This window comes from Sphaerodactylus townsendi, linkage group LG12 (assembly GCF_021028975.2).
Source record: "Sphaerodactylus townsendi isolate TG3544 linkage group LG12, MPM_Stown_v2.3, whole genome shotgun sequence".
Taxonomy (NCBI): domain Eukaryota; kingdom Metazoa; phylum Chordata; class Lepidosauria; order Squamata; family Sphaerodactylidae; genus Sphaerodactylus; species Sphaerodactylus townsendi.
Genome location: NC_059436.1, coordinates 43,189,432 through 43,211,555, shown reverse-complemented (window position 1 = coordinate 43,211,555; position 22,124 = coordinate 43,189,432). Strand labels below are relative to the sequence as shown.

The 22,124-nt window shown below is 44.1% G+C and overlaps 2 protein-coding genes across 2 annotated transcripts in view; both read left to right on the top strand.

Moving 5' to 3' along the window:
• Positions 1 to 22,124, top strand: part of LOC125442216 (astrotactin-2-like) — a 244,905-nt gene that overhangs the window by 219,392 nt on the left and 3,389 nt on the right. The window lies entirely within an intron of this gene.
• SEC61B (SEC61 translocon subunit beta) lies at positions 20,856 to 21,182 on the top strand (the record flags this gene model as incomplete). Its single annotated transcript, XM_048513070.1, has 1 exon — positions 20,856 to 21,182. A coding segment is annotated over one exon (327 nt), but the record flags the coding sequence as incomplete, so codon positions are not given.

The window sequence follows — 22,124 nt, the reverse complement described above, 5'->3', positions numbered from 1 at the left end:
TTTCCCCCCCCCCTAAAAAAAAGCAATTGCAACCATTTTGCAGCACCGATTGTTACTCTTGATCCTGGAGGTGGGTAGCGTTTAGTATTAATTATTCATGAAGCTTTGCTGTGTGGGTAGTAATTTATTCAGGAACAGAATTTAATCAAATCCTGAAGTGTTGAGTGCAGGTGACCTTCTTCCCCATACCAGTAGTTTAGAGAGACTAAACAAGTCAGCCAGTCAGTGAGTCGAACCAAATGCTTGGGAAAAAAATGCTTTATTTATTTTAAAGAAAGCCAGCATGGTGGTGCAGTAGTAGAAGAAGGAGAAGGAGAAGAAAAAGAAGATGATGACTAAGGGATGGTTTTTATAGCCTGCTTTTCTCTACTTTCAAGTAGTCTCAAAATGGCTTCCCCTTCCCACAACAATCGGCTGCGTTTTACCACGGAGAAATATGACGTCATGGAAGCGGGGAAAAGAAACGTCGAAGAGCGTTAGCATGCATAAGCGGCCGAGGAGGTCGCGCCGGATTCGCGCCCGTGTAGCAGCTTTAATCGGGCGCGAAGATCGCCGTATTCAAAAGCGCTTTGAAGCGGCTCTTTTTCCACATGTGGCGCGACGCCGCCCGGTCGTCGCGAACCACCATACCAGACGTTCTCAACAATGGCGACTGCCAAAACCAAGCTTGGTCACCGTCCCCTCCCACACCGTTTGTCCCTGGTGATTTCCCGCATGGTCAAAGCACCTTTCCCAGATCCATGTAAGCGCTGCTGCAGATGGTGGCTGCCCATACACCTCTGGTCTCACAGGTAACATGAACCGGGACTGACAGTAACTGGAGGAGGGAGGCAATGACAGATGGGGATGGGCAGGACATCAGGGCAGTCACATCAGCCAATCGCCGCTGCCCAGCTGAAGTCAAAGGCGCCAGCATAGCAGAAGTGTGGCGCTGACGGCGGCTTCGCAAGGCGCTTCGATGCGAACATCACATTTCATCGCGGGAACTGACCACGCAGCTCATACGCCTATCTGTGCAAACATTTTTTTCGCTGGATTTAACCCGGATCGCGTAATGCTGTTCTGGCGTCATCGCGTCGCTCCTTTTGTCCGTGCGGAAACGGCCTTTGTGAGGTAGGTGGGGCTGAAAGACTTCTGAAAGAACTTCGACCGGCCCAAGGTCACCTAGCAGGCTTTATGTGCAGGAGTGGGGAAACAAACTCAGTTCACCAGATTAGCATCCACCGCTCATGCGGAGGAGTGGGGAATCAAACCTGGTTCTCCAGATTTAGAATCTACTGCTCTTAACCACCACACCACTCTAGGGCAGTGGTGGCGAACCTTTGGCACTCCAGATGTTGTGGACTACAATTCCTATCAGCCACTGCCAGCATGACCAATTGGCCATGCTGACAGGGGCTGATGGGAATTGTAGTCCATAACACCTGGAGTGCCAAAGGTTCGCCACCACGGCTCTAGGGTGTACACTTCTGCATACATTTATGTTGCACATGGACTCTCGTTGAGCAAAATTTCAAGGCCTTCTGTTAGTGTGCTCCTCAATGGGCGGTGGACACGTCCTCTGCAATCCGAATGTTTTTTAATGGGAGACTAAGATTCTCTTAGGAGTGTCTGCATACCTACTAAGATAACCCCTTCAAAATTACAAAAAAAGAAAAGAAAATACAACTATTTTCAGGCTGAAAAGATACTCAGGATCAGAGCCTGTAGAGCATAGGTGTCAAACTCGCAGCCCTCCAGATGTTATGGGCTACAGTTCCCATCATCCCCTGCCAGCACATGCTGGCAGGGAATGATGGAACTGAGAATCCATAACATTGGAGAACTGTAAAGACTGACTTACCGGTATATAAGAGCAAATGTCCTGGGGCAATCCTCAGCAAATGGAGGCAGGGAGAATCCCTTCAACATCACCCAAAATGTTGAGCTCAAGCAGATGGTGAAACTAACCAGAGAGTGAAACGGTTGGATGGGAAAAAAGATTATTTTCCCCTCCGAGGGCTTTGTTGACTGCAACCAAACCAGTCGCCACCTCTTTTTAAGACTTCCCTTAGACGTTTTATTTTGGGTGTGCGAAGTGAAAAGAAGCAGTCGCCCTTCTCGGCACTCAGAAAAAATTAGTAACCACTTCTAGAGAAGTGGTGAGAACTGGTTAGATCCCACCTCTGCTACTAGGGGGAGCTATGAAGCACACCTTTTAGAATTTTGCGTACAAAATGGCGTGATTTGTCATATTCATGTAATTAGATTCTTTCATTTTCTACTGGCGAAGTTGGAAAGAGACCCAGTTCTAAAAAGGGAGAAAGCTGCAAGCTGCTGTAGCCTCAGCTGTTTTATAACATATATCTTAATTTTTGCCATCTGAGAGGTATGGAAAAAAAAAATGCAAGTTGGAAAGAGGAAGAAAAAGCCCATAGCTGGATGTAGAGTTAAACGTCAGCATGCTGAAAACATAAAACTACTCAGTAGTTTATTATTAAAAAAAACATTAACTGGTAGCAAAATTCATCAAGTTAAATATATGGTTGAAAATATGTTGTATATGTCTATTACATACATGTGAAATCTTCATACTGTACAGGCTGGCAAAAGAAGGTAGTTGTAGGGAACCAGATGCTGTCTACGTTATCCTGCTTTGCTATTCCAAAAGAACTGAGATCTGCCGAGTTACATATTGAAAAAGTGGGGGAAAACCTCCCCGCTTAATTTTTTCAGCACCTTTATCTCCGTTTTTCCCCCTCTTCCAAACTCTTTTAGTGTGCAAGGTCATTTTCTTTCCCATGTTAAAGGCAGAGTTTTCAACTGTGTTCTCTGTTCTCTAGTGAGTATAGTGTTGTGCTGGTATCTGAGTTCATGATGCAGTGAAGGTTGGTAGATGGAGATGATTTTGCTTCTCTTCTACATAACAGCAGTGCATTAATCCCCTAATGAAATTGATTGGTGGTAGGATCGAAACAGTTCAAAAAACTCTGCTCCCACAAGGCTCAGTGGTGCTAGAAGGAGGGAACTTCAGGGCTTTCTGGAAGATGGTCTAGCTGACCATCATTGGAAATGGAATGGTGGCTTAGATAGACCGTGGGTCTCATCTGGAGGACTGTTCCTATGTGCTAATTTTACATAAGGGAGTTTACCTAGACAGCAGCCCACAGAGTTACAGGTTTTCTGGATGCAGGTGAACAAGTTGCTAAGCAACTGCTTTGTATATGTTTTCCAGCTGCCCCTAATTGTCCTCCTTTCTTTGTGATCTTTAGCCTTGGCTGGCTGTTAAGTCAAAGCACATGTACAGCTTAGATGTCTGGAGGGGGCGGGGGAAGCTGGTGGCAGGGCATCAGGAGGGGAGCAAGCCCACGGCTTTTATTATAGTAAGGAAAACTAAACTCATGTGGCTTGCATTTTTGTAGATGCCGATGATTTGTGCATTTTAGCTAAGCAGATATTGAAGGATCTGTGTCTGAATGCTTAATGCCTCCACAGCTACATATCCCAGAATGCCTCACTCATGCATACCAGTGAGAGAATGCAAAGTAGTGATAAAGCTTTGCATTACATTTTTTTTCTCTCTCTAACAGCTGAACTTACTTGTTAAGCAGATAACTGTTGTGTTGACAAAATATCTGGAATATATGTGGTGTTTTTAGGCATTCACGTTGCACTGTGAAATTCCTGGAGAATGCATTAATATTTATTTAACATATTTATATCTTGAATTTTGACTGCATTTTCTGCTAACAGAAGGCACTTGCATCAGCAGAACAAAGCGTTCCTTCCTTTGCTCTACCTCTGCACCCTCCTGATCTTCCCATAATGGTGCTTCTGGAAAGAAGGGACTGTCAGGAATGAGATATGGGTGAACTGAGAGTCTGTTGTCGGGAAATTTAGTTGGGATCCAAGTAAAAGTCTCAGTACACAGTAGGCACAGCAGTAATATATCATGAGGAGACAACATCAAATGTAACAGCACTGAAAGCTAACTAATGTTTCTATCTAGATGGGGGTGTGTGCAAAATGGCGAGGATCCCGCCAGTGCATTTGCCCCCTCTGATGGTTTAAGGGGGGCACCCATGCCAGTTGAGAGAGCAGTTCCACTGGCATCTGAGTGCTGCACAGCTCCACAATGGCGAAACCTGGAAGTTGGCGTTGCTAGGGAAACTACGCTGGTGTCTGAGTGAACGCCAGTGCAGGGGAGGGGTTCCCATGGGCGGAGTCAACTTTTGTTGGCTTTTACTGGCGTTCCATTGAACGCCACCCTCTGAGGCTGCAAACTTACACCACACAAAAGTCTGGGATAAGCCTGTTTCTCCCAATGGGGCGATTTGGATGGCAGGAAGATTTTAGGTTTTCCTTTCTTTTCATGCCGTGCGGATTCCCTTTGGGGGTGGCAGGGTGCTGCCTTCACTGTGCCATTCCTGACTGCTGAAATGCTGCCCCTTTCAAATCTGGATTGTGTTGCCCAACCAGGAGCAAGATATTTCAGTAAAGACAATAGATCTAAATCAGGGGTCTGCAACCGGCGGCTTTCCAGATGTTCATGGACTACAAATCCCATCATCCCCTGCCAGCATGGCCAATTGGCAGGGGATGATTAGAGAATGTATGATCCATGAACATCTGGAAGAAACCTACAGATTACTGGGCTTTAATCGTCTTCACTATGGCTCATTCCGCACATGCAGAATAATGCACTTTCAAACTGCTTTCAGTGCTCTTTGAAGCTGTGCAGAATAGCAAAATCCACGTGCAAACAGTTGTGAAAGTGGTTTGAAAACGCATTATTTTGCCTGTGTGGAAGGGGCCTTTGTTAAAAAAAAAAAAATTAAATAGGGCACAAATTCTCAACCAATAAAGCACTCCTCCCAAACAACACACCACTCACTCCCAAACGATAACTAGCAATTTCAGTGTAACCAAGTATCACACCAACAACTCTAGAACCGTCTGAACAAATGGGAAAATAAAAGGGTTTAGCACTGAAAACTTAGTACATTTTGGGACCATGCCAATGCTCTCTGTGTGCACGTGTGAGAAGGGGGGGGGCAGCATTCCACAGGAGGATTGACTTTTATCCCCCACTTTGCTCTGCCTTACAATCATCTTCTTTTCCACAACAGACACCTTGTGTGGCAGGTGGGGCTGAGAGAGTTCAGAGAACTGAGACTTGCCCAAGGTCATCCAGCAGATGTCATGTGGAAGAATGGGGAATCAAACCCAATTCTCCAGATTAGAGTCCTCAGCTCTTAACCACTACATCACGCTGGCACAGAGAAGAATCTACAATGTAAATATCTCGAGCCTTCTTCCCTCTAAGACAGTGATTCACAACCTTTATTCACTTGTGTACCCCTTGGCAACCATTTCCTTAAAATTGTACCCCCATATTAGCCAAGCCATTATGTATTTCTTGTGTACCCCCAAGTGCTCTGGCATGTACTCTTGGGGGTATGCATACCCTAAGTTGGGAACCACTTTTTTACAGCGAGGGCCTTAGAACAGAGTTAGACTCTTGGGCAGACTTATATGAGAACAGGCAGTCCCATGAACACACAACGTTGCCTTGTTCTGACTCAGATCATTGGCCCAGCAAGGTCAGTATTGTCCACTCAGGCTGGCAGCGGTTTTCTGGAGTCTTAGGTCAAGGCTGCTACTACTCGTGTTTCAACAGCAGATGCTGGGAATTGGACCTGGGGCCTCAATCAGGGTATGTGAATATGAGGGTGTACCCCTGAGCCATTCTCGCTTGGTCATTTTGATACCATGATCTTCAGAGTCAAGCCCAGAAATAAGTAGCTAGCTAATTAGTTCTTGAAGCCCTGGAGAAATTTAGCTTCAAAGGCCCCTTCCGCACATGCAAAATAGTGCATTTTCAATGCACATTCAATGCACGTTGCAGCTGGATTTTACTGTGCGAAATAGCCAAATCCACTTGCAAACAATTGCGAAAGTGGGTTGAAAGTGCATTATTCTGCACGCACGGAAGGGGCCACAGTGAGCCCCATGTAAAAGTAAGTTGGTCACAAAGGGACAGGGACACAGAGAGACCTGAGCATCAGTCTAATCATCTGGGCTCTTGGTGCGTGAAGAGGTAGACAAGTTGGTGGGAAGGCAAAGTGTCGCTTTGATTTGAGGATGGGGAGACAGAAAGGAGGACTTGCCCTGGAGGGACACAGGTTAAGCAGCATTCATTGCCTCTGCTGACTTTTGCTTCCTCAGGTGAGTAGGTGTCCAGGATAGGAGATTGCATTTGCTGCTCTGTGACCTGGGTTGGTGAGCTTCTTTGCAATTGGGGAAGAACGTCTTGGCAGAGAATTCATTGAAGGCCTCTCCTGTCCACTTCTGTGCATTAAACAGCAAGAAGCGAGGAAATTGTCCCCCCACCTCCATGACACCTCAGTAATAGCTGGGAAATAAACAGGGATCTTCTCTTCCTCCTCAACAGTTGTGTTGGTAAGCTGTGCACTTATACCTGCTTACAGGAAGACGTATGTTCTCAGAGGTCTGTTCTGCACGGGCCAGTGAAGCGGCTGCACACACGGCATACAATGGAGCCACAGGACTGTTTCCACGCTCCCATGTGGGTGGCCCTGGAGCTGCTGCAGCTTGCAGAGGTGCCTCCTGTTGTTTAAAAACCTACCTTCTCTCCCTGCAGAGCTCCATGGGGATGAGGGGACACGCCCCTGTGGCCACGGCAATGCCCCGGGGCTCGGAGGACAGAGTGGGCATGCCTCCTCGTCCCTGCGGAGCTGCACAGGGAGAGAAGCTAGGTTTTTAAAAAACAGGAGGCACTTAAAAGGGGTGCCTCCAAACCAGTGCCATTTACATGGCACAAGATAAACTACACTATTTTTCAAAAAAAATCGCTCATTGAGCTAGTTTGAGAAACAGCATTGCCCCACCGGTCCTTCTGCTGCATGAAGTGCCTTTACTCTGGCATCGCAATCGAAGTCAAGAGGCAGTGTGGTATAGCAGGTAGAGACTAGAATCTGGGAAACCCAGGTCTGAATCCACACTCTGCCTTAAAAGCTTTCTTGGGAGCTGTGGACCAGTCATGCATTCTTAGCTTAACATACGTCACAGCATTGTTGTGAAGAGAAAATAGAGAAGAGAATGACTAAAGCCTCTTTGGGACATTGGGGAGAAAGGCAGAGTATAAATGAAATAAATAAGCTTAGGAGCAGCAGTGGAGTAGGAGGTTAAGAGCTCGTGTATCTAATCTGGAGGAACCGGGTTTGATTCCCAGCTCTGCCGCCTGAGCTGTGGAGGTTTACCTGGAGAATTCAGATTAGCCTGTACACTCCCACACACGCCAGCTGGGTGACCTTGGGCCTGGGCAGCAGTGGCGTGGGAGGTTAGAGCTCGTGTATCGAAGCTGGAGTAACCAGGTTTGATTCCCAACTCTGCCGCCCTGAGCTGTGGAGGCTACCTGGAATTCAGATTAGCCTGTACACTCCACACCTTCCAGCTGGAGTGACCTTGGGCTAGTCTGCAGCTTCTTGGGAGCTCTCTCAGCCCCACCTACCTCACAGGGTGTTTTGTTGTGAGGGGAAGGGCAAGGAGATTGTAAGCCCCTTTGAGTCTCCTGCAGGAGAGAAAGGGGGGATATAAATCCAAACTCCTCCTCCTCCTCCTCCTCTCCTCCTCCTCCTCCTCCTCCTCCTCCTCTTCTTCTTCTTCTTCTTCTTCTTCTTCTTCTTCTTCTTCTTCTTCTTCTTCTTCTTCTTCTTCTTCTTCTTCTTCTTCTTCTTCCTCTTCTTCTTCCTCTTCTTCTTCTTCTTCCTCCTCTTCTTCCTCTTCTTCCTCTTCTTCCTCTTCTTCTTCTTCTTCTTCTTCTTCTTCTTCTTCTTCTTCTTCTTCTTCTTCTTCTTCTTCTTCTTCTTCTTCTTCTTCTTCTTCTTCTTCTTCGTTTCACCAGTTTGGAAGTTTGTTAACAACATCCCCTATTCTATGAAAGTGAAATAAATGTGTGTTTTTTTAAAAAAGAAAAATAAACTGTAGGTAGGCATATTGCCTTGCTGTTAGATATCCGGATTATGAACTGAGGGGTGTGGGGAAGCTCTTTTTTGTTTTTAGAGGATTAGTTTAACTTTCTTTTTTTACTACTTTCTTTTGTTACTATTTGCACTCTGTACATCAGGTAGAAAAGAGAGATGAATTATGCAGGTTAGTAGAAGGATGTTTATTCCTAATGGATGACTCAGTTGACTGGCCCGTTATAAAAAGCAAACTGTTGTGGGAAAAGTCCGCCTATCCCCGCATCTCAGTATCAGGAGATCTGTGGAGTCTGAGGACGGTGATAGTTTATTAATTCCCCATGCTAGTTGCCATGAACCTGGACTGTATTTGAGGGCAAAACCTCAGGTCATGTCTGAAAACCAAACACCGTGATTGGTGCCCAGCTTGTCGCCCTAGAAAGGTGTGCGCACATTCCACTGCTTTGTGTTTTTTGCCACTTGAGCCTGTCTTCAGACCAGACCTCGAGAGAATTCAAATGAGCCCTCCACAGAACACTGCCGCGCATAATTTAGTCAAAGGGAATATCTCCTTGGCAGGTTTGCCGTTCTCGTTTCGCTCCTTCCCCGAAAGACGAAATGAGATTCAGTTTTAAGATAAAACTGTATGGAAAATGGAATATTCCTTCACTGTGGTTATTTTTATGCACAAGATGTCGCAGGCTTTAAAGTTTGAGTTCCCACAGCAACTGTAACTCTGCCCTCCTGTGCATATTCTATATCTTTGTAGGGCTTGTACCTGCTATTAAATTTATGTCCTTTGTGTATATGGTTGATATAGTACCTAATAGAGACATCCATAATGTACTCTTTACAAAGGAGGCTGACTTCTTAAACACACAGATGAGCTTCAGCTGTTGATTACAGTGTGATGAATCCATTTTCACCTTCAGTGTTTAGAAGGAAGCAGGTTTTTCCGGTCAAGGGCTTTAGGGAATCACTGCTCAGATGGTGGAGAAGAAAATCGTCATCATCCCCCCCGAATGCTATTGAGAATCATCATGTTATAGTGGTTAAGGTGTTGTACTTGGACCTGGGAAACCCAGCTTCAAATTCCCACTTTGCCTTCTCAACTGTATATTTGGAGCAGCAGTGGCGTAGTGGTTAAGAGCAAGTGTACTCTAATTTGGAGGAACTGGGTTTGATTCCCCGCTCTGCCGCTTGAGCTGTGGAGGCTGATCTGGGGAATTCAGATTAGCCTGTGCACTCCAACACACCTTGGGCTAGTCACAGTGCTTCTGAGCTCTCTCCTACCCCACAGGGTGTTTGTTGTGAGGGGGAAAGGGAAAGGAGTTTGTAAGCCCCTTTGGGTCTCCTTACAGGAGAGAAAGGGGGGAGATAAATCCAACTCCTCCTGATCATGTTCTTGTTCCTGTTCTTCTATCGTTTGTCTAATTTGTTTGTCTAATTTAGGCAAAAAGGTCTAACTATACCTGTTTTTGTTGGCTATTTTAAAAGCTATTAAAGGTTTCCAATTCTGATTCAAATTCCCGCTTGCACTTTGGCAGCTTGCTGGGTGTCCTTGGGCCAGTCACATACTCTTAACCTCGACCCTCTCAAATATTTGGATAGGAGACCTCCAAGGAATTTGTTACATGGAAGCTGGCAATGGCAAACTACCTCCAAGTGTCACATGCCTTGAAAACTCTATTGGGTTGCCTTAAATCAGCTGTGACTTCACAAAAAAGAAATCCTGTTACAACAACAAACAAAGAACCTTTATTGGCATAACAACATTATATACACAGATCCACTTAACCAAGTAGAGGGAAGCTAAAATAAATGTACAGGTAGAGAGGCTGATGTTCAGGATTTGCTCCTAAAGCGCTGTTTTATATACAAATCCAAACATTTGGTGACTGCATCGTTTGCATCACTACTGGGGCTGTCCAACAGAAAGGTAATCTTTTGCAAGTCAGATGCATCCTCTTTTTTTTGAGTAGCAGGGGTGACAAGTATTTGACTCTGGGTCCTGTGTAAAGTGGACAATAAAGTAAAATATGGTCTATAGAGTCAACACAATTCCCATTGCATATGCATAGCCTTTGATGGTAAGGGGTTTTAGTGAATCTCCCTGTTGATACGGCTGATGGAAGGAGGGCATTGCAACGGGCCAACATCATTGTTCTACGGAGCCTGGGCACGGTTATCTGGTGCAGGTATTGAACCCCCTTATTACCAATGTAGGTGATATCTAGAGCTAAAGGAGAACAAGTCCTGGAAGCCTTTTTTGAGTAGGATCTGATGTTCCTGGTCAAACAGCCTTCTCTTCAGAAGTTGAAAAGTCTCTTTAGATGGTAGCATGGCCAGATAATCCAAAGAATAGCCTAATTTGTTAATTTTTGTTTCTATAATGCCCCACCATTCTGAGTGACAAGAAGTCTTGAGGGCTTTATATGACAAGGAGGCTGCATCACAGTTGAAACAGATGAGCAGCCAAAATTTGAGCGTTTTGAGAAATTTGAGAATTAATCAGGATTGAGCTTGTGGGCTGTAGCTAGGCAAAAACCAGGGATGGGTAATCATGAGCTTGGTCAAGGGTAGTCATAGGGTCAAAAGACAGAAATTCAATAGCTATGGGAGCTGGGGTAGAAGAGAAGTTGAAAGATTAGATGCCAGAAGATGAGATAGTGTGGTAGAGTGGACAGAGTTTCAGACTTGGATTTAGAAGATCTTGGTTCGAATCTGCCACGGAAGCTTGCTGGGTGGGGTAGTCACTCACTCTCTGAGTAACCTACCCCATTGGGTTGTTAGAAAACAATGAAGAAAAGGAAAATGATGTAAACCACTTTGGGTTCCTAGTGGGGAGGAAAAAGTGGGGTAAAAGGGAGTAAATAAATACAATAAATACATTGTATTAAAGTGATAGCAAGCCTTTATTGGCATAAAGCAGTACAACAATAATAAAAACAGATTAAAAAGCATATACAATACAGGATATACATGATAGGACGAAGGAAATCTACTGGCATTTAGTAATTTCCAGAAGAAAGTCTGCCACTATCATACAGAGAGAAGGATCAGGGTTGTTCAACAAGTAGTGTTATCTAATTAAATCGGGGAGAAAGGGTAAATGTAAGGGGTTGAAAGGATTCACATACTTGGATCTGATTTCCTTGAATCTGAGACAGTGAAGTAATTGGTGGGCCAGAGATTCAACTGAGCCATCGTTACATGGGCACAACCTTTTCGCCTTTTCTTGCTTATTAAATCTGCCATGTAACAAGGCAGAAGGCATTACATTAAACCTGGCCAGAGCATTATGAAACTCTCCTTTGAACAGGGTTTATTAAAGCAATACAGGTAGTGTGTAAGTGGCCCGTTCAAATGGGAGAGAAAATTACCCACGAGACGTTTTTTTCTTGGCTGCGGTGAGTAGGGTAGAGAACTCTCTATCCAATAGTTGACCTTTTAATTTCCTATAAGCTTCTGAATAGGACAAAGGGCAGGAAAAAGTGGGGTAAAAGGGAGTAAATAAATACAATAAATACATTGTATTAAAGTGCATATTCCATTGTGAAGAGGTAATAAAACCCCTGGAAGGGTCTGTTTCCTTCTAAGTATTATTTTTTCTTCTTCTCCTAGATGAAAGGAACGTGTACATATCATGCCCATAAATAACGCTTCAGGCATTCAATAGCACTATGTATTGTCGAGGGCTTTCATGACTGGAATCAACTGGCTATTCTGGATTTTCCAGGTTGTGAGGCCATGGTTTGGTAGTTTGTGCTCCTAATGTTTCACTCACATCTGTGGCTGGCATCTTCAGAGGTATTTATTCACAACACAGATCTGTGTTGCATCAACCTCTATTTATGTGCAACAAATAAACGTGATATAAAGTGCAACAATAGTGATACAATGCAAAAAAAGATATACAAGTCCTTCCCAAGGTACTAGTTTGTTTTTGGTTTCCAGAAACTATTACCTTGGGAAGGACTTGTATATCTTTTTTGTATTGTATTACTATTGTTGCACTTTATATCACGTTTGTTTGTTGCACATAAATAGCGGTTGATGCAACGCGATTCTTTGTTGTGAATGAATTGGCACGTTGCCTCAGTTGATTGATCTTCAGAGGTGTGTCATAGCGAGATGTGTTTCTCTCGGTATCATGTTAGAAGCAAAAACTACCAGACCATGGCCACCCAGCCTGGAAAACCCATAACAGGCAATTCAGTAGTTCTGTTTCTCATTTTGACTGGTGACGGCCTTCTTCCTTGGGGTTTGACGAGATGGGGGTATCTTAGGCCCCTTCCGCACATGCAGAATAATGCACTTTCAATCCACTTTCACAATTGTTTGCAAATGGGTTTTGCTATTCTGCACAGTAAAATCCAACTGCAAAGTGGATTGAAAGTGCATTACTCTGCAAGTGCGGATGGGGCCTTTGGCACCTCCACTGTGGGAGGAATGTGGTGAAGATGATGATGAGTGACAGTCGGTGGAGTGGAGAGCGGAAGGTATCTGAGGGGATTCAGGACAGATTGGTGCTAGCTGGCATCCTATTTATCATCATTAATGACTGGTGAGGAGAAGTAAACAACACATTAAATTTCTGTCGGATATTACTCAGGGAGGTTTGCTCAGCAGAGAAGCGTCAAAAAAAAAGCAGACATTCTCCACTCGCTACTGGACCAAGATTCATACGCTTTTCCCAACTGAAAATTCCAAAATGTTAAGCAAAATTCATTACTTAGGGAAGAACAAACTCTTTGTCATCTTCTTTTTCCCGTTTCTCATTAGCACCCACATCTGCAGTGATCACACAAAAGCTTCCGTTCAGAGCGAGACGTACACATGACCTTCTGTAATGTGGACGGGAGATTCCCTGTAATGAATACTGTTCTCCTAAGGAGAAGTTAAAACTTATCTATTGCAGCAGAAGGAAATGCCTTTTCTATCACGTGTGAGGTAGAGTAATGTAGTCGCTCTAATTGAATGAAAGCCCTCTAACAGGGTATAATTATGATCAGATTGGAACTGTAATTTACATTTCCCAGTTTCACCTCCTGAGATTGTCGCTCAGAAAACCGCCTGTTTCTGCGAACAATGCACCACTCCGCCTGGTGGAAATGTGTGCCTGGCTGCATCTCTATAGGTTTGTCGTAGAAGTCGTACCCTGAGAAGCTTAGTTCGAGGGAAACCTTTGCCCCAAGTGAAGGACAGCTGGCCAACAATTAACCTGTGTATGTTATAACCACTATAATTATAGGCCTCTTTCTACTGCAGTGCTAGCAAATGAAATCTGGGGGGGGGGGGAGAGAGAGAGATCCAGTTGCATCCCTGACCGGCTGCCTTAACATCACAGTGCCGTTGCCACGCTTAAAGGTCACTGACACCCTAATCTCAGACGGCAAGATTCGGTTTGATATCGCAAATGCTTTCACAGCAGGATATTTGGACAGTGGTGATAGGTGAGGGGAAAGGAGAATATCGGAAGATCGTGCACTGATAGAGGGAAGCAAACGGAGAGGAAAACAAAATTGTAAATCGGTGTGGTGGAGCAGAGGGGTGGACTCTAATCTGGAGAACCGTGTTTGATTCACCACCCCTCCACATGAGCCACCATTTCCAAAATGGTGAACCAGGTTTGATTCTCTGCTCCTCCACAGAAATCCTGCCGAGTGATCTTGGGCCAATCTCAGTTCTCTCCAAACTCTCTCAGCCCCAACTACCTTCCATGGTGCTTGTTGTGGGGAGAGAGAAGGAAATGTGATTGTAAGTCGCTTTGAGAGCTCTTCAAGGTGAAGAAAAGCAGGATATAGAAACCAACTCTTCTTCAATGCAGTAACGTGTAAGTGTGGTGCTTGTGAAAACACACTATTTGTGTGTCTGTTTGAAAAACCTGAACAAGTGTCACAGTTAACTCCTGTCGAAGAACTACCACGCTTTTGTGGTATCTTCAGCTGTTCTGCTTAAAGCCATATGTAGGCTCAAGATGTTTGTAGACAGCAGAGAACGATCAGCAGAGACGATGTTCGTAGACAGCAGAGAATGATTTGGAAGGTTCTAGGTATACTCAGGTGAACGTTCCGCATTCTGAATGCTCTGTATTGAACTGGCACACTTTCTAAGCCTCCCGAATTTGCCTTTCTCCAACGATTCTCATGGGGCACCACAGAGTGTGGCAGAAAAGGTTATTATGTGAGAGAATATGCATGTTCACAGCTCCGAGGATTAAAGGCCCGTGTTCTTATCACTGCAGAACAGAGTATTATAAATCCCATTTTAGAATAGTAAATTCCCTCAGGATGTGGCTATTGTTTGGGAATAGGAAAAAGCCCTGAGACGGGGCTGGGGGAGGGTATAGAAATGACACATTGTCAAATTAAACATTTCTCATATTATCCCTTCTCCTTCCTTTTTTTTTTTTTCTATAGCTCTTTCGGTTGCACAATTCAGACCCGGGGAAGGATGGAGGAGATTAAAGCAAGGCCTTCTGGACAGTTTAACTTTTCAGAAGGTTCTTTCTGCCTCAGTGTGTGCACATTTCTTGTTCAAACAAGGAGGTATTAGAGCAGAGATTACCTCCAAATGGCATGCGACTGAACACTGAACCCTCTTTAAGGAAGAACAGCAATGTTGCTTCTCTGCCAGGGACCTGTGAACTGTGGTTGTTCACTTTGTGTACCATAAAATGTAGCGCAGTCGACCTTATCCTGAACCAAGAACAAAATCAGCACAATAACTTTTACTATACTCTGTCTCAAATAAAGATGTTAGTATGATCAACAGTGGAGAAAATTGTATGCTTCCACATTAGAATATAGTCCCAGATAAATATGAGAATTATCATTCATTTTTACTCACTGCCTTTGTCAAAACCATTACTTTGTGCACTCTTGAACATGGTACTTTGATGGAAGAGCATTGAACGACTGTCAGCAATACTTGCCTTTTGCAAACTGGTAGGCACTAGGACCCAGGTGGGGCATTCTACAACAATGAAGGTCCGGCATGCTGAGTTCTGTGGCGGAGGAATATACAATCTTACTATCGTCTTTTTCTGAGACAGAGTATAGATATTGATCAAATTTACTCAAATTTGTGCAACCTTTTGAGCTTGTTAGAACTCTTCATCAGTCTAGACTTTTTTTTTTTTAAAAAAAGATAGAAGAGTAGAAAGTAGATCTTTCTGTCCATCATATTAAGGTCTACTTAAAAGGTATTGCATGGGTTTTATTTTTGGATTTTACATGGACCAATACTGCTGTATATCCTTTTCTGCTACTTTGTTATGTTGCATCTTTGTTTCTTTTATTTTCCTTAAGACAGGGGTCACCAAACTTTGTGAGGCTGCAGGCACATTTGGAATTCTGACATGGCATGATGGGCGCAGTAACAAAATGGCTGCCACAAGAGGTGGAGCCAGCCACAAAATGATTGCCATAGCTGAACTTCAGACACAAAGTATAGACTCTTGTGCTGAGGTACGCAGTCAATAGCCAATCAGAAGCCTTAGTGGGCAAAAACCCTACATGGCCCCACCCAGGTCTTTGCACCCCATTGGAAACTCCCTGCCTTAAGACCTTTTTTCCCAGTTTTACTACGACTGGTCAACATAATTGCACTTCTAGAATGTTTTTATTGCTGTGCTGTCCTAAGGAGGGAATAGGAGGAAGACGAAGATAGTTAACTTTACTCTTGTGTCTACAGCAGAAGGGCTATACAAATTCAGCAGTGATACTGAGTCTTTTGGGATGAGGGACATATACAGAACAGTAAAAGACACAACTCTTAAAACTGTGATGGCCTGATCTTAAAAAAACAAACAAACAACAACAATGTAGTAGCAGTCCTAAGGCATGTTTTGACAAACATTCTTGACTTCTAGGAGCTACCTCGGAAATATTGGAGCCAGATTCATTTTTCAGCATTCAGAACACTACATTTTAATGTCCATATTTACTAAATGCTCAATAGTATTTAGTCCTGATCACAATTTCTTTTGTTCAAGCTTATGACTAAATTGTTGCATATACATAAGCATAGGGTGACCTTGGTTGTGCCCAGACCTGGATGACCCAAGGTAGCTTGATCTGGTGAGATCTCAGGAGACAAGGAGGGATAGCTCTGGTTTGTCATTGGATGGGAGACCACCAAGGAAGTCCAGGATTGGTGCACAGAGGCAGGCAGTGGTAAAATGTCTGAATACCTCTTGTCTTGAAAACTCAGTGGGGTCACTCACTGTGGATTGCAACTTGATAGTACCACCAGCAATCTTGAATGTCATCACCACAAATGTAACCTTTTACTGTAGCCTAAATGCTCCCTAATTTCTCATAATTCCCTTCAGGAGCGTAACGCCCATTGGGCAAGGCGGGCAGCTGCCCAGGGGCATCAAAACACAGGGTTCGTTTGGGGGTATTTTTAGTGGTTTTCAATTTTTGGCCTGCAGGGGGCACAGTTTTTAGGCTAGCGGTACCAAAATTTCAGCATATCATCAGGAAACTTAGCAAAGAATGGGGGATGGGGCACTCTCCTTAGCAAAGAATGGGGGATGGGGCACCCCCTTTGAGGGTCCATAACTTTGGACCCCCTAAACCAAATTGCATCAAACTTGGGGGGGTCCCATAAGGACAGTTTCCACATGATACCCTGAAATTTTAGTGCCGATACATCCAAAAATGCGCCTCCTGCAGGAACATCCCAGAAATTTGCCCAAGAATCTTTGTTCTGCATTGAGTTTTCTGTATTGCTGTCAATGGGGGTTGCAGGCTGGGAGGGGGGCAAATTTCTAAAGTCACAGTCTTAAAACTTTCAGGGTCTCATCAGGAGACTGCCTGGATGATGCCCCCCAGGTTTGGTGCAGTTTGGTTCAGGGGGGCCAAAGTTATGGACCCTCAAAACTGTAGCCCCCATCTCCTATTAGCTCCCATTGGAAACAATGGGGAATGGGGCACCCCCTTTGGGAGCCCATAACTTTGGAATCCTTGAACCAAACCTCACCAAACTTGGGGGGTAGCATAAGGACAGACTCCTGATGATACGCTAAAATTGTGGTGCTGATATGTCTGAAAATGCACCCCCTGCAGTCACCAATGTCCTGGTGCAAAAAAATGGTCATGGTGGAGTGGCCGCCCATGGGGTGGGGGGGGCATCCAACTCAGGTTTTGCCCAGGGCTACAGTTTGCCTCGTTACGCCCCTGATTCCCTTATTTCTTTAAAAACCTTCCATTTTATTGAATATTGGTGTCCATACAGAAAACAACTGGTGAAGAAACGAATCTGTCCCCCACCACAGAATGGTGCCAAACTTGTGTATGAATGTATGGACAGGAAATTCATGTGCATTTATTTTTATGTTATGCAACAGAACATTTTGATGCAAAATGACAAATAAATTAACTTCCAATGAGAACTGCTGAGAGATGCTACAGTAAAATAATCGATGGAAACAGTAGGCAACACAGTGAAATTTCCAGGCACCACGGTAACCTGGCATCTATAATTTGTTGAGCATCTGTAATTTGGTGTTCTAAGGAGCTGCTAGACCCTGGTCACTTTTTAGAACTATTGCTTTTTGGTGTTTGTAAAATCTTGTGTAGATGGTTAGTTATTTAAGCAAAGAAGGCTGTATAACCAGAATTAAAAATCAATGAATACGCTGAAGCTTTCAATCTGTTAAAAATATGTTGATATGCACACATATGTTATGCTTATGCTGCATAACCCCTGTTTAAAAATTGTGCAAAATATACATTTGGCAAGAGGAGTAAACGATGAATAACAACAAAATGTTTCAGTCGCAGCTGCTCCGTTCCTGCCAATGTGTGTGTTTCATACAGGCACAAATCCTCTTTTTTCCCCTCTCCACCTCCAGTACAATAACATGATGAAAAGAAGGTTGTTTTAAAATAGGAAGAGGGAGGATTTGCAAAGCTGCACCACGTCTTGACCCCTGACGCCCACTTAGCTGAACAGATTTTTTAATTCGTCTTGTCTTCTATTAAGTCTGGAAGGCAAAATTTCCTCTCCTGTTCTCCAGTCCTCTGACTCTGCATACCCCAGGGGCTGTGTCTGATTCACTTGAGATTAGTTCTGGAGTTCTATTTGACTACTGAAGCTTCTCCTCTGAAGCTGTTTGCTTCCTTGACTTTCCCAATTTAGCAAAGTCATTTTGCCTCTCTGAGCCCTTTTTGGCTATTAGTGCCAATTATGGCACCAAATGAGCAAGAGGATGAGTCTGGGGGGTGGGGGGTGGGGAGATGTTTCCAATAAAATGTTTTTAACTGCACATAGTCATTTAGTTGGGGGAAAGCTTGACGTTTTAGCTTCTGAGACAGGCACGTGATGCTGCACCCCATTTTCACTTGAGGCTGTGCTACTTTCCCCCTCCTCAATCTGACTGTCAATTGTATTACTTCAAAATCAGTCCGGGAGTGCTCCACATGGCTGTGCCAGGACTTCCCCTGTTCCCATTAGTGGTACGCCACTGGTGCCTCCACTATGTGAAGCAGGCTGGATATGTACACAAACTAACTGGCACCGTTAGTTTCCTTCCCTTAAATGTGCCCAAAATCTTCCTCCTTGTCTTAATGGCTTTGGAAGGAGAGTTGAACATTCTTTGGTCTTTCAGCTTGTGCCTAACTAGGATGAAACCAATTCTCCTAACTGAAGTGCAGGGAGAAAAAGCAAAGTGGAGGGGGGAAAGCCAAGTTTATGATCACCTGCAATTGTATAAACCCCCCTGGATGTGGGCAGCCCTGTCCAAAGGGGATGGTGGTTGTGGTGGCAGTGTGGCAGCCAGGGACATCCCTGCAGCGCTGCTCCAGAGAAACAATTGATGACATGGGCTTTCGGGGAGAAGGAGAAAATCCTTTCTCTCCTAAGAAAGGCCACAGGCGTGTGTTCGGTCTCGGACCTTTCAGTCAATAAACAGACTCTGGATTCTTGATCAGTTTGTTTATTGAAAGGCAGCCAAACACCCAGCTTGAGAAAGGAGCTGGCCTGCAGGGGAGGTGGGGGGCAGGGCTCAGCAGCAGGGGACTTGGGCAGGCACTGAAGCAGTTGGCCAGTTCCTGCCTTCCCTGGCCTCCCTTGGGAGGGGGGTCAGCCTGTGGCCGTGTCCACCAGCTCAGTCAGCGAGCGGTGCCCTGACACTAGGAGAGCTGCTCGGTGCTGGCCGGGTTACCACACTACAGTAAAAGCCGGGCATGGGGACCCAGCTGGTGCCTGGTACGCCCCACATGATGAAATGGCATGTGCCAAGGACATGGGATACCCCATGTTCCCATTAGTGGTACGCCACTGGTGCCTCCCCTATGTGAAGCAGGCTGGATATGTGCACAAAACAGCCTTTTGTATTCTGCCCCCAAGGTTGAGTAACACACTCTGGCTTGGTTTCCTGAACTTCCTTGACAGATGATTGTTCGGTGTCGGGTTAAAAGGCTTCCACTTTGAAAAGTCTTTTCTACATAAATGCAGCCATTTAGTTTCAATTTAAATCTATGGGAAGCTTTTTACAATGGTAGCTGGTCGTGGGCGCACAAGTGTTTCTCTTCTGCTTTTGGACCTCTTTGAATTTGCTACTTTAATATTATTAGTGAAAATTTATTGTGAATCCAGTAATGGATGTAAGGGTAGGGAAATATATATATGTATTATAAATAAAACAATTTGCACTCTGCAAAATGTGCTAAACCGTAAATTGCTGTAATGACACAGAGCTATGGAAATGGTCTGTTTGCCTTATGATCAAAATGTTCTCTTTTTGTTTCAATAGATTATGTGCGGGAATGTTTTCTGATGATTGTGATGTCTGGAGACTGTGAAGACAGTGGATATGTTATAGTTTGCAGCTTATGCTGGAGAGCAGAATACAGAAGTATATTGCTCCCCAGTCTTTGGCTCATTCCGCACATGCAGAATAATGCACTTTCAAACTGCTTTCAGTGCTCTTTGAAGCTGTGCGGAATGGCAAAATCCACTTGCAAACAGTTGTGAAAGTGGTTTGAAAATGCATTATTTTGCGTGTGCATAAGGGGCCTTTCTGAGCATGTGGAAATCATTTGAATTCTGACACAGGGTGGTGGACATAACTCATGTTCTTATGACTTGTGTTGAAATCCTTATTGGGCCACAATTCTCACTGGGTGACTTTGGGCCAGTCTTTCTCTCTCAGCTAAAGATGCAAAATTTCTAGGTTTTTTTTTTAACTTTGGCTCATTCCGCACATGCAGAATAATGCACTTTCAAACTGCTTTCAGTGCTCTTTCAAGCTGTGCGGAATAGCAAAATCCACTTGCAAACAGTTGTGAAAGTGATTTCAAAATGCATTATTTTGTGTGTGCCTTAGAGAAAACAGCAAACAATTTTTTCACAATTTTTTTTTTTTGCAGTAATTTCCTCTCAAAACTAAACTACTTTTACTGGTTAAACACCATTGTCTTTATTGCACAAAATTATATTGTTTGGGACATTTGTGGAATTTGTAAGGATACCCTTTCATTTTCTACAGGAAAAACTGTAAGCACTCCCAGAACTTGAGAAAGAATTACAAACAGCTACATCCTGTGCTACTCTAGCTCATGTATCTTAATTTTTGGCATCAGAGCATTAGGGAAGAAAATAAAACGTGAAATGTATTAATAACAGAAAAGAAAGTGTTTTTTTTTTCTTTTCTAGCAACACAAAAGAAAATTTGCATGGCACACTCACAGCAGCATATTTGGAGAATCAAGTTAAATTGTATCAAATTGTAGGCTGAGTTAGCTAGCCGCTCCGAGGGTCCTACGTGGCAGGAGTTTTGCAAGGCCCCCTTTCCGGACCCTGTGAGGCTCCTGTCTGAGGTGGAGATTCTTTCCTTCTGCGGCCGGTCGGGGACGCCATCATGCTCAGGGGTCGTAATCCCAGCTGCGACTAACGTGGAAACCTCCGGTCGCCCCTCGAAAGCAAAGCCAGAGCCCCCCCGGTGAGCTGCAGTGGATCCACCCGTCCGGGCAGAGAAAAAAAGTGCTACAGTTGGCCCAGGAACAAGGGAGTGCAGGTCGCACAACGTCTGCTGGCACGGGGGGCATGTGGAGATTCTACACAGAGGATTCTCCTGGCCTCAAAGTCGGTCCTGTTCCAGTTCTCGTAATGAGTCTTCTTTTTATTGCGTCTGTATTTATGTTGCACATCTGGGGCAAATACACACGGTTAAGTAGATTTGGTTGGGGTCCCACTGTATTGTAGCTGGAAAACTGCAATTTGGACCCAAAGAAGTATGGTAGGATTTTTCAGGTTTCCTTTCCTCTTAAGGGAATGTATTTGTGCACCTCTTATCTAGACCTGTTAAAGATCACTCTGCTTCTTGTCTTTTCTTTTGCTTGAAATAAGCTACTTTCGGTTTAGAGGTATCAAATTGTATGACATTGAAAACATCCAGCTTTTAAAACAAAAAAATATTATTGTTAAAACACGCTAGACTAGAGCAACTTAATTGTCGCCAAAATTATTTATATTTAAACAGAAGAGCATATCCATGTGAGTGTTGCTAATTTCTGTGTATTCTATAGACATACATACATACATACATATTTATTTATTTATTTATTTATTTATTTATTTATTTATTTATTTATTTATTTATTTATTTATACTTTGGGCTTCTAGACCGCCCCATCCCCGAGGGGCTCTGGGCGGTGTACAGCAGATAATAAATACAATTTTAAAACATCATAAATAGGCTAAAACTTATAAAGAAGCGAAGCTTAAAACTAGCTAAACATTAGCATTTTAAATGTAAAATAACATAGTATGGGGTGTAGGTGGCTCGGTGCCTAATATTAAATTCTTCCACCCCCAGGAGAGCGGTAAGGTCCTAGACGACAGGGTGGGAACTTCCAGGAAGCCCAGATAAAATTAGGAACTTCCAGATTTCATCAGACCTTTGCCAGCATGGCCAATTGGCCATGCTGACAGAGGCTGGGATGGAATTGTAGTTCCTGAATTTATCTGAGAGTCGCAGGTTCCCTCTACCCCCTGGTCTAGATAGATGTTATAGGCCCAGATGTAGAGGCCGGCGGAAAGGCCAGCGAAAGGGGCCCTAATGCTGTAGATTATCTCATATGTAAATTTTTCTATAATGGCTACATTTTTGAGCAAAACCTTTTCTGAAAAAGAAATCCACTCATT